General features: G+C 44.3%; 1 protein-coding gene across 2 annotated transcripts in view; it reads right to left on the reverse strand.

Moving 5' to 3' along the window:
- The window catches only part of LOC137320244 (arf-GAP with SH3 domain, ANK repeat and PH domain-containing protein 1-like), a 417,474-nt gene that overhangs the window by 36,304 nt on the left and 368,739 nt on the right, over positions 1–12,431 (reverse strand). For both annotated transcript variants that reach the window (XM_067982012.1, XM_067982011.1), the window contains exons 23-24: positions 10,863–10,970; positions 4,118–4,343 (exon numbers count right to left, since the gene is read on the reverse strand). In XM_067982012.1, coding sequence (XP_067838113.1) covers positions 4,118–4,343; positions 10,863–10,970 — 334 coding nt within the window. The remainder of the gene's footprint in view (positions 1–4,117; positions 4,344–10,862; positions 10,971–12,431) is intronic.

The following is a 12,431-nucleotide window of genomic DNA, read 5'->3' on the forward strand; positions in this document are numbered from 1 at the left end:
CCATCTTCAGCCAGAAGTGCCGAGTGGATGATCCATCTCGGCTTCCTCCCGATATCTCCACTATCACAGAAGCCAGTCTTTAGCCAATTCGCTTCACTCCACATGATATCAAGAAACGGCTGAGTGCATTGGATACAGCAAAGGTTATGGGTCCCAACAACATCCCGGCTGTAGTGCTGAAGACTTGTGCTTCAGAACTAGCGGCGCCTCTAGCCAAGCTGTTCCAGTACAGCTACAACACTGGCATCTACCTGACAAAGTGGAAAATTGCCCAGGTATGTCCTGGCCACAAGAAGCAGGACAATTACCACCACATCAGTCTGTTATCAAGCGGCACTTACTCACCAATGCTCAGTTTGGGTTCCGCCAGGACCACTCGGCTCCAGACCTCATTACAGCCTTGGTCCAAATATGGACAAAAGAGCTGAATTCCAGAGGTGAGGTGAGAGTGACTGCCCTTGACATCAAGCATTTGACCGAATGTGGCACCAAGGAGCTCTGGTACAATTGAAGTCAATGGGAATCGGGGGAAAACTCTCCAGTGGCTGGAGTCATACCCGCCACAAAGGAAGATGGTACTGGTTGTTGGAGGCCAATTATTTCAGCCCCAGGACATTGCTGCAGGAGTTCCTCAGGGCAGTGTCCTAGGCCCAAACATCTTCAGCTGCTTCATCAATGACCTTCCCTCCATCATCAGGTCAGAAATGGGGATGTTCGCTGATGATTGCACAGTGTTCAGTTCCATTCGCAACCCCTCAGATAATGAAGCAGTCCGTGCCCGTACGTAGCAAGACCTGGACAACATCCAGTCTTGGGCTGATAAGTGGCAAGTAACATTCGCACCAGACAAGTGCCGGGAATGACCATCTCCAACAAGAGAGAGTCTAACCACCTCCCCATAACATTCAACGGCATTACCATCGCCGAATCCCCCACCATCAACATTGTGGGGATCACCATTGACCAGAAACTTAACTGGACCGAGCAGGTCAGAGGCTGGGTATTCTGCGGCGAGTGACTCACCTCCTGATTCCCCAAAGCCTTTCCACCATCTACAAGGCACAAGTCAGGAGTGTGATGGAATACTCTCCACTTGCCCGGATGAGTGCAGCTCCAACAACACTCAAGAAGCTCGACACCATCCAGGACAAAGCAGCCTGCTTGATCGGCACCCCATCCACCACCCTAAACATTCACTCCCTTCACCACCTGCGCGCTGTGGCTGCAGTGTGTACCATCCACAGGATGCACTGCAGCACCTCCCAAACCCGGGACCTCTACCACCTAGAAGGACAAGAGCAGCAGGCACATGGGAACAACACCACCTGCACCTGTTCCCCTCCAAGTCACACACCATTCCGACTTGAAAATATATCGCTGTTCCTTCATCGCTGGGTCAAAATCCTGGAACTCCCTACCTAAGAGCAGTGTGGGAGAACCATCACTACACGGATTGCAGCGGTTCAAGAAGGCGGCTCACCACCACCTGCTCAAGGGCAATTAGGGATGGGCAATAAATGCTGGCCTTGCCGGTGATGTCCATATCCCATGAACGAATAAAACAAAAGTGGGGTAATTTATGATGCAGCAAAATATAAGTGCAATATAAAACTTCCATATGTGTTTTATATAATCAGTAATGGCAATTTAGGTAACAATGGCATAACTGCAAAGTAATAACTATTTTCAAAACTCCTAAAGCTTGATACAGTATCCTTGGAAAAATTCTCATTTGCTGTTAACCTATTGGTTAAATGAGATTTCTTCACTGCTGACTTCACCTCATCTGCAGTAAACATCCACCACTTGTGGAGATCAGATTTTAACATATCAGCTATTAAGAATTTTGTGACGAGAAGAATTTGTGTGAGAGGAAATATTATTTGGATATGATGCCAAGAGTTTGCATTCCGTGTGTATCTAAAGGGTGGTTTTCCTGGGTTTAGCGTCCAAATAGCAGCTGAAAAATGGGTGCTACGCACAGGCAAAATAGGTACTAATCCTTTACCTTTATTTTGCACCTAAATAGCACTGCATCTGAATTTTCTGTAAGGCTGTTCAAGTGATTGAACCTGACTGTTCCTGAAGAGGGTGCATCACAAACCCCCTTGATGGATGCTGAAGATATCCACCTGGGTTTCTCCAGACCACCATCAGCTGCTTCATTAGCAAAGAAATCTTTCTTCCACCAATACAATACAATAGCTCCATTCCACACTCAATACAAAGAGCATCATCCCAGTCAGACTTTCACTCTCCTCCTATCCACAAATCTTAGTTGTACATGCTCACAGTTGTTTTCTCTGTTCACTAGGCACAAATAGACCAGTGATGGAATTCCAACAGTGATTATTTAAAAGATGGTGGGTAGATGAGTGTCGGCCCTTTATCATCACAGTGATTCAATCTTACCCACTTTTTCTACAGTGGTGTTGTGGCTAAATGGTAAACTATCCTAGTGTTCCTTCTAAGTGAACTCCCACTGACACTGGGAGTGGGGGGGGCGGGGGTGGGTGGTGCTAAGCTGTCTCTCTGGAACATGGTAGTGGAAATGAGGTGGCTTTTGACCTCCTCGAGTACAGACCCTGTGCGGGCAAAACTACAGGCTATGAATTCTCTGCAGATGCAGCATCAACCTACCTTCTGGCTCTTGGAACAGTCATGGTAGTGAGTGAAGGAGTACTGGGTAAGATCAGCTATCCTGAGAGAGAGCATCATCCTCCATGACCAAATCCATCCTGACCCTGTCAATGTGCCGTCTGATCTGCGCATGCACAGATCTGATGGCTTTAATCATATCACTGAAGTCTGTCTGCATCTCATTCTTTGTTCGTTTGAAATTCCTCTTTCCATTATTTTAGCAAAAGCGTTAACAAATTTATTTTCAATGGGTTAATATTTCTAAAATAGCGTAATTTCAGGGGTAGAGTTTTTTGGTATTAAAAGTTTGAAACCTTAAGTTACTATTTTGAAACCTGGCTAAGCAGAGACCCAATAATGAAAAATTTTAATCAATAGAGCGAGTGATGCAGAACAAAGAGCTAAGAGGTTGATGGATTGAATTAATGTATTACTGGATAATTACAGTACATTTTGTTGTGAGAAAAGTCTTTGCAGTACATATGAGGTGCTTCATTTTTTAAAATATATATATAGTTGTGCAGGTTACTTTATTGGAATTGCTGTGGAGTTGGAAAGTAACAATTCAGAATGCCTGGCAAAAAAATGTAATTGCCCCTTCCTTCAAAGTGCCACTCAAAATGCTTAAAAATGCACCAAATTAACCGCCAAAATTCAAAATGGTTTTGGGCATCGTGCCTTCAGGCTCGCCTGGAAAATAAATCTCCTTCACCTTCGGTACTCATATCTTCTTTCAGAATCTCTATTTTTGAAGTTTAATAGAAAAGCCTTCAATTTGCTAATTAATTTAAAACTTTTAGTTTAGTTTTGTTTTTCTTTTCCCAGAGTATACAACAGCACTAGAGTGATGATAGAGTGAATCTACCAGTTACTCTAATTCTTCTACTAATGTCTGTGGTGTTGCTTTGCAATTTTCTCATTCTTTCAGCTCAGTAATGCCACGTCTGACCTGGAATAACATACTTTTCAATTTGACTGTGAAGCAGCAAAACATGTACAACTTCCTTGTTAATGACTTCAACAAGGAATAATTTGCTTTTTTATTAATTTTTTTGCTGATGTTCATGAATCCATTTTTGGAGGGGTAGGAATGATCAAAGTAATGCTAAACATAGACAAATACTCAGTTGCCACTTCCTACTTGCATTCCACCATACCGTACTTGCATCTACATTTTTGCTAAAATTAGTGAAGGTAGGAATTTCGGCACCAATGAGTCACTGACAAATTCACCAAGTTCTAGTGTTAAACATTAAGGGAGAGAATTGTAATAAATTTACCACAGAATAAGAGATATGGCAGAGCCAATGTTCCTGTTAATGGCAGAAATTGCACCGCAAGAAAAGGCGACATTGGCTCAACTGGAATATTTAATGAACATTTTCCCAAGTTGCAATTAGCAGTTAAATATGCAACTGCAAGTCATTAAACACACTAACACTTTAGAAAATTTGTTTCTTTCATTTTAATCACCAACCTTTGCTTGGATTCCTAGGAGGAAGAGGAGGGGCATCAATGGCCGGTGACGTTGGAGAATCTGTGCCACTTCCATATATTTGATTACTAAATGCCCCATATGACAGTCGCTGTTTTTCTCGTGCTATGCCAAGCCCTGGAATCATAAGCTTATCTTGTGGGGAGAGACTGGAAGAGTGGCAAAAACTCTGTGGCCTTGGAGAACGCTCCTTCTTTATAGGGCTAGTCTAATAAAAGGGAAACAGGACAAGAGTTAAATGTGTCACAACTCCAAATCTAAGAATAATAATCCATCATATCAAAATGACAACGATGATAGCTACCTAGGGATGAATGGTCTTTGGATCTGCCACACATTTAATTTTCAATAGTTTTGGCTTCCCCCCCCACCAAAAAAAGGTGCTTTCATTTAATGAATAGTTCTTAAATTTGGCTTTTCCAATTTGATTGTGTTTGTTCCACGGGTGACAGTAATTTCCAAGCCAAACTTACCTCAATTACATAGTTTAAAACTATAAAGACTACATTTATTCAGACAAATATACTTCCTCTAGGACAGTACCGCAAAGTAAAACTTTCCAGGCTTATGACGATGTAAAGTAGAACTCTTAATCAATCATATCAAATTTCAAGTTGAATCTCATCCTATAAACTAGGTAAGAAAGCTTACCTTTCTATATTTTATTATTCTATTTATATTTGGATAAATTATTCAGAACCAATATTTGCCCTATTAGCTAAGCAGAAGTCAATACATAACCTTGGAATGGATCAAAATTATTTGTAAACATGCTATATAGTTGACTTGCCAGGAGGTGTACTAGTGATAGCCTTGGCTTAGTAGTAGCATTCTCGGCTTGAAGTCAGAAGGTCAAACCCACTTAAGGACTTGAGCGCATAATCTTGATCCACTTTTCAGTGTATTACTGAGGGAGTATTGCATTGTCAGAGGTGCTATCCACTGGATGAGATATTAAACCAAGGTCCTGGACCTGCCATTTCCGATCGACGTAAAAGATCCCATATACTATTCAAAGACGAGCAGGGCAGCTCCCCTATTGTCCTGGCCAAAATTTATCCCATAACGAAACCACCGCTGGTCATTCATCTCATTACTGTTGTGGGACCTTGCTGAGTGCAAATTGGCGGCCATGTTAGCTACAAAACAACAATGACTACACTTAAAAAGTAATTCATTGGCTGTAAAGTGCTTTTGGATATCCTAAGGATGTGAAAGGCACTATATTAAAGCAATTTTTTTTCTTTCTTGTGCAGCGTGAAGTAGTGCTCTCTCTATCTTCTCTCCTAGCTATTGTTCCTTTTCGATAATGAAGAAGGTGACATAGACTGAAATTTGCCCTCCAGGAAAAGCCTGAATATGAATATCAGCTAAGGCTTTAATCCAAACTCAGGCCATCTCATCCAAAATTTAAGTTTTGTAGCTTCTACTGCTCTTTAGGAAGTTTGCCAATCTTTGAGAGAAAACTTGAAACCGCTCACAGATGTATGTGACATCACTCACAACCATGACACAATTTATGATGATTATATCTTTCAGGAATTCTATGTGAATTCTATACTGCTGTGCAGAACAAGTACTGAAAATTAGGGTACTGTTTAAATTGATTTTAAAAAAGGAAATGACCGAGTAACAATCAAGTAAAGATGCCCAATCCATCTCTCACTAACTAGAGGACAGCGTTATCAGTAGCAAGAATTTGAAATTGCAAGTTTTTCTCAACTGAAACATTGAGAAAGATATGACAATCAGTTAAAGAGTACACTTGCCCATCACATCCTAAATATAGTTCTAGTCAGATCAGTAAAGCATGAGGCATACAACACATTGGGCTTGATTTTGAAAGGGTGACGGTATGGCAGCGGCGGCGGGTCAACTGGCGCGCGGCAAACACGAAAAATAAAAACGTACCTTTCCTCACACGATCGCAGCTCAATTGGTGCCCCTTAACGCGGCTTCCAGGTTTGCCATCTGAAAGCTGCGCAGCGGGCGGACTGCGCACCCGCATGACAGGCTGTCAAGCTGGAGCGGCTCTATTTAAAGGGCCATTGCTCCAAAGGCATTTGCTGGAGAAGCACAGGGGCAAGGCTGCTCAAAGATTCAATGATGGCACACTTCAGGTGCTACTGGCCGGGGTGAGGAGGAGGAGGTCACCAGCAGCAGCAACATCTCCCACACCTGGGTCCAGTGCAGAAAGCGGTTCAATGACCTAACTCGGTCAGCAAAAGTGAGTACACTTATTGATTCTCCTGCATTCCGTGGTGACATCACTCCTTACACAGACTTAAGGCTCATCCTCAACTTACCTGCACTGCATGAGCACTTCCTCACGTCACCATTTGTCACCCCAATCCTCATCCAAATGTCATGGCTCTGTCTTATACTCACCCTCTGATGCACCTCTTTCACGGTCAGCCTCACCCAAACCAATGCATTCATCGGTTGCCACTTTGCCCTCACGTCTGTACTTTCTCCCCTTCTAGAGGAGAGTGCAAAATGTTTGCAAGAGGGCGAGGACTGGAGGGGGGGACCACAACAAATAGTGGTCCTCACAGATACGGAGCAGGAGGCCCTCGAGATCAGTCGCACCCTTGAGTGCCTGTCCGTCGCGGACGCCGAGACTGGCACCCCACAAACGTCTGGTGACACAACTTTAACATTCATCACACACAACATGAATTAATCTTAACAATGATTGGCGTGTTGCTCATCGCAACATGATACAGCTGTGATGATGCTTATTATTGCCTTCTGTTCTCTTACAGGTCCTTTAGCGACTGCAGTGACGGCAGAGGGCGATTCCTCGGAGGAGCTCCCGGCCTCTGAGGGTGCGCCATCACATCATAGCGAGCCATCCACCAGCGCAGATACTCACACCTTGGTGGGTCCTAGTAGTCAGTCAGTTGGGTTGACACCTGGTAAGTCACCACACACAAGTGAGCTCGAGCAGACACTGGTGGCAGGGGCAGCTGTGGAGAGTCCGCGTCAGTGGGAGCACTCCTTTCCAGGCTCTGCTCAGCTGAACGCAGGTGCTGAACCCCAGGGGCCATCCTTTAAAAGGAGAATGATCAAGGGACAGCAGCACACTTGCGAGGTACTGGAACAGGTGCCACGCACACTCCTCTCCATAACAGCTCAGAGGATGGAGGAGTCCAATTCCTGCATGAGTGGAATGGTGGCTTAGGTAAGTGCGGGAATGTCATCGATGGAGAGAAGGCTAGCCTCCATTGAGCTTCAAGCAAGGCTCACAAATGAGTCCATTCAGGACCTGACAACAGCCGTTTGGACTCAGGGTGAACAACATTCTGCTGCCTTAAACAGGCAGACACAAACTTTACAACTGGGCTTCCAAGGCATCATAGATGTCCTCCAAATTGTTGTCCAGCAGGATGGAAGGAGTGATGTGGGCCAGGCCCTGGAGAGGAATGATGACGAAAGGCGGCATGGAAGTGGGGACGCCACTCAAAGTGCTCCCATGTCTCACCCGTTCCCTCCCCCTCTCAACCAGTACCCCCAATGCTGCCTCCACTCCAGGCTGCCGAGTCTGCCCTGCACAAGGGCAGGCGGAGCAGTCTTTGGAGGCGCCCTCACGGGCACCGAAACCCAGAAGGTGTAAGCGGAAAGCATCCAAGCAGTCAGGGCATGAACATGAGCAACCTGCCATTACCTCTGCTGCAGCCACAGGGGATGCACCACGTAGAAGCGGTAGGAAGAGAAAGGCTAAGGATTTGTGAGGTCGAAGGGTATGCACAAGGGTGTATGACAGACTGTCATGTTTTTCATTTATATTTGTTTTTTGTTATATTCACATTAAATGTTATCATTCTCACCACTACTGCCATGTCTTGCCCATTCTTGACTGGTTTTTGCGATAGCGCCCCTTCATGTGTTTCACCATGAACGGCAACTCGATGCCACTCAGTGGCTCACTTTGTACTGAGTGTATGTGTAAATGCAGGACTGCATTGTGCGAGGAGGGGGAGGGGAGGGAGCTGTTGTTGGTGCTGGCCTTTCCAGGTGGTGAGAGGACTGGACTCTTCTCACTTTCTGATGATAGGAGAACCGTTCACATATCAGTGACTCACTGGCCTCATGAGCAGCCAGGTGAGCTGCTGCTGTGCCCATGGGTTCCTCCTGCTGCTCAAGTGGATGGCAGATGTGGATGGGGCCTCCTCAAGCGGTACCCCTCTCTGTTGTGCCATGTTGTGCAGGACACATACTATAATGCGACCCACTCTCTTTGCTGCGTATTGAAGCGTCCCCCAGCACGATCGAGGCACTGAAATCGCATCTTAAGCAGCCCTATCGCATGTTCATTATAGACTTGGTGGTGATGTGGCTGTCGTTGTATCGATACTGTTGCTCGCTGTTGGGGTTCCTCAGATGCGTCATGAGCCACATGTGCAGGGGGTATCCCTTATCCCCGAGGAGCCAGCCCTTAAGGGTGTTCGGTGCATGGAAGAGGGGCGGGATGTTGGATTCTCTCAGAATCAAGGAAGTGTGGCAGCTGCCAGGGAATCTTGGCACATGTGAAGGAATCTTTTGCGGTGGTCATAAATGAGCTGAGCGTTGATGGAATGATACCCCTTTCTGTTGATGAAGTCCTGGCTCGTGTGGAGGTGCTCATTGCTATATGGATGCAATCGATTGCACCCTGCACCCATGGGAAGCCAGCCAGAGTGGAAACCCACTGCCCTCTCCGTCTGGCTGAGATCATCCATGGGGAAGTTGACGTATTGCGAGGCTCTGCGAAACAAGCTGTCGGTGACCTGCCTTAAACACTTGTGTGCAGACGACTGAGACACCCCGGTGATACCCTGGAATGATCTGGAGGCGAAGATGTTGAGGACAGTGGTCACTTTAACAGCGACGGGTAATGAGATGCCACCAGGCCCAGCCGGGAGTAGCTTGGCATGAAGAAGGCTGCAGATGTCTGTGACCACCTGGCGACTCACTCTCAGTCTCCATATGCACTGCTCCTCAGAAAGGTCCAGGAAGTTGAGCCTCGGTCTGTAGACTCTGTGGCGAGGGTAGTGCCTCCTATGACGTCGCTCTCTCTGTTGTTGCCCTCTGTGCTCCTGTGCCTGCGGTGTACTGTGAGGTGGAGCTCCAAGTGGCAGAAGTGCACGCCATGCCTGGCGAGGATGGTGATGTTGCTCGTCCTCGGATACAGTGGTGAATGCAGACATCGTGCCCGCCCCCCCCCATCTTGATGATGTCAGTTTGAGGGGGTCCGAAAAGTTGGTAAATATGTGTAAACAGAACAATTCTGAGTATAAACCAAGAATTTTCAGTCTAAACACAAAGATCTCCCAGCCAAAAATTTGTCTGAGAGAACTGAGTGCCCTGCTGCAATAACTCACCTTTTATCCCATCTGTCAAACAGGCATTTAAATGGCCAAATGGCTGCTGGCTGAAATACATCTCCTACACATGGAACGTTTCCCACAGCACAGGAAACATGCTGAGGCGGAAGGAAAATCGTTCCCCTGCCTCAATCTCCACAAAATTAAATACTTCAACAAGATCAACGATCTTAATAGCTGGTTTAAATTAAAGCCGGCAGGACTTCCGGATTCCTGAAGCGCACGTGCACACAAGTGCGTCTGTGTGCAACCTCGAAGTCGGCAGGTTGGAGCCGGCTTCCATACCCGCTCGGGATTTTCCCGATTTTCGCAGCCCCCCGCCCCCACAATTCCATTTTAAAATCGGCCCCATTAATATTTTACTACTCCAATCAACTTTAATTTCCCTCGTTCCTATTTTGAAGGTGCCAACTCATGCTGGGGTACATGCCATAGTACATTATGAAAATGGTTAGTCTTTGTGTATTCCTAGGCAATGAATATCATTGAGCTATTGAACTGAGGATGCATCAGTGCCAAGATTGATCCTGATATCCACCCAGGTGTACTTTCTAGCAATAAAGGAGCAGAAACCCTAGGGTAGATGCTCATCTGTACCGCCTGGGTGGAAAGCATTGCCTGGGTAGTGTGCAGAATAGAAAATCAGGTGAGAAGGATCGCACACCCATAATGGATCCTGCCCGATATTCCCTCCATTTAAATTAATAGAAGGAAAGTTGAACAAACTGTCACCTTGCGTGCAATCCTCCCCGCCTGATGTCCTTTCCTGTGCTCTGCCCAGGTGATAATTCATGCCCAGGCGGTACCGACAAATGTGTCTGTTTTCTACCTTACCAAACCAGTACAGAGGGGTGGGGGAATAGGAGAACGCTGTTTAGGTTAATTGTAACGCCTCTATTACAGTCCCAGTTGAAATCAGCTAATTCATCATATACCAAGGATCAAACTGCAGGGCCTCCTGATGCGTATGGCTCAGCACCACACTAGATGGTACATTTACCCAATGAACGATCAGGGATATATCTGCAATGTTTTTCCCCTAAAATGCAAAATCTGTATTCTATGTACATTTTAAAATTCAGCCTTTTTATTCAGGACAAAACATTACATTGAGCCATTCTTCAATCCAACTTGTAAAAGACGATCCTTTTTAAAAAATTATATTAGAACACTTTAAAAGATGATTCTTCCTCTCTTTCGATCCTTTTTACTTCACATGCTATTTTCAACCATCAGAGCAGGTAAGTAACCTGTATCAAGGTGTCCACCAATGTTGCTCTGTAACTGGGTGTAAGAATAGTTCAGGTTGATGGAATGCAAGGAAATACTGTACTTCTACATTATATATTCCCTGTGCTCACCTTTTCATCCAAGTCATCATCACTTTCATCAATCTCCTCTTGCCGTAATTGCCACTCATATTCTACATGAACATGAGGATTAATTTTTCCTAAAGCAGCTTGACTGATCTGAAATTAATATAAAATATCAAACATCGAAGTGTAACAGTAGTCATGTGAAATGGTTCCATAATGGGATATTTACATGCTTAAACTTCTAATTAGCAATGTTTTCTGAGGGAGAAAAAACAAGGTGGTTTCAGCTCAAAGAACATTGCACAGGTGAACCACATACTTTTTTTTAGCTTTATGACATTTGTTATCTGGTATGAAGTCTAAATAAACATGTTATTTAAATTAGTTTGCATGCTTAAAAGGAGCTACATGAATACACAATGCCATTTCTGTTTAGGCTTACATAAATATTGGTTACCTAAAAGCTCATGTTAAAGAAACACAGGCTGTAGGGATCATTGTCGATTCAATCAGTACTTCGAGACACAGCAGGGGGAACATCTTGTACTGTACAACATGTTCCATGTCATGAGTGAAATATACAAGCCAATACTCACAATCCCCCACACCACTAAGTTTCCAATCATGCTGCATTGTTACAGTTTTCCTGATATGCAGTTGGAGGAAATTCTGGCTCCTACTTGATGTCAGACAGGTACGTGGTCGTAGGGTTGAGGGAAATGGTGGAGAGGTAGAGCTGGAGAGGTCAGAATACTTGTGGAAGTTAACCCACTATGCATTGTTATGCTTACAAATAATTTTTAAAAAAGGGAACCCGAGGAATGGAGTACATTTTCTTGTTTTGTTATCTTGTGTCAGAATCAAATATGGCCAGATGCAAAATAAAGCTCTTTCAACTGTCCTTCAACAATGCGGCTTAGCCCTAACTTTATGAGAATGCCCCTACTAAATGTTTCCACTTCCCACTCAGTTACCCTTGACAAGCACCAAAATTTACAGGAAGATATCAATTGTGCTAGCCAAAAGATCCAGAGATCAAAAACATGTGTCAAGGACCAACGCTTCACAGAAAATTAACCACTGAATGTTGGCCATAATTATTCTCAATAAACAACAGTTTTATTGACATGTTCCTGACATGCATAAATAGAAGACATGCTTATACAACATAGGTGATCTGTTTAAAAAAATCATGTTTGCTTTTCTCTGTTTGCTTTTCTCTCGTTAACTTTTTCCAGTCTTACTAGCAGGTTCAGTGAGAGGATATGTGGTGACATCTTGCTAAGTAATTTGAAATTGGATGAAATAAATAGTGACGATAAAGAGCATGTTATAAAAAAAGCAGGAAATACTGCCTAAAATATGCAGCTAAAAAGGAATTCCCATTTGTGAGACCTTTCCTGCAAATCTTTGCTGACATTTTCCAATATATTCTATTCCTTAAATTTTAATTGCTAACCTTCAAAGTGAATCTAGTTTAGACAAAAGACTGTTTTGAAATGCCAATTAAAAAAAACACAAAAATTGGATGTGATTAGTGAAAAGATCAAGGCAAAAATACTCTGATCCCAGCAGCGTTTTGTTCTGCTTCACTGGGGCTTAGTACAAACCATT

This window comes from Heptranchias perlo, chromosome 3 (assembly GCF_035084215.1).
Source record: "Heptranchias perlo isolate sHepPer1 chromosome 3, sHepPer1.hap1, whole genome shotgun sequence".
Lineage (NCBI taxonomy): Eukaryota > Metazoa > Chordata > Chondrichthyes > Hexanchiformes > Hexanchidae > Heptranchias > Heptranchias perlo.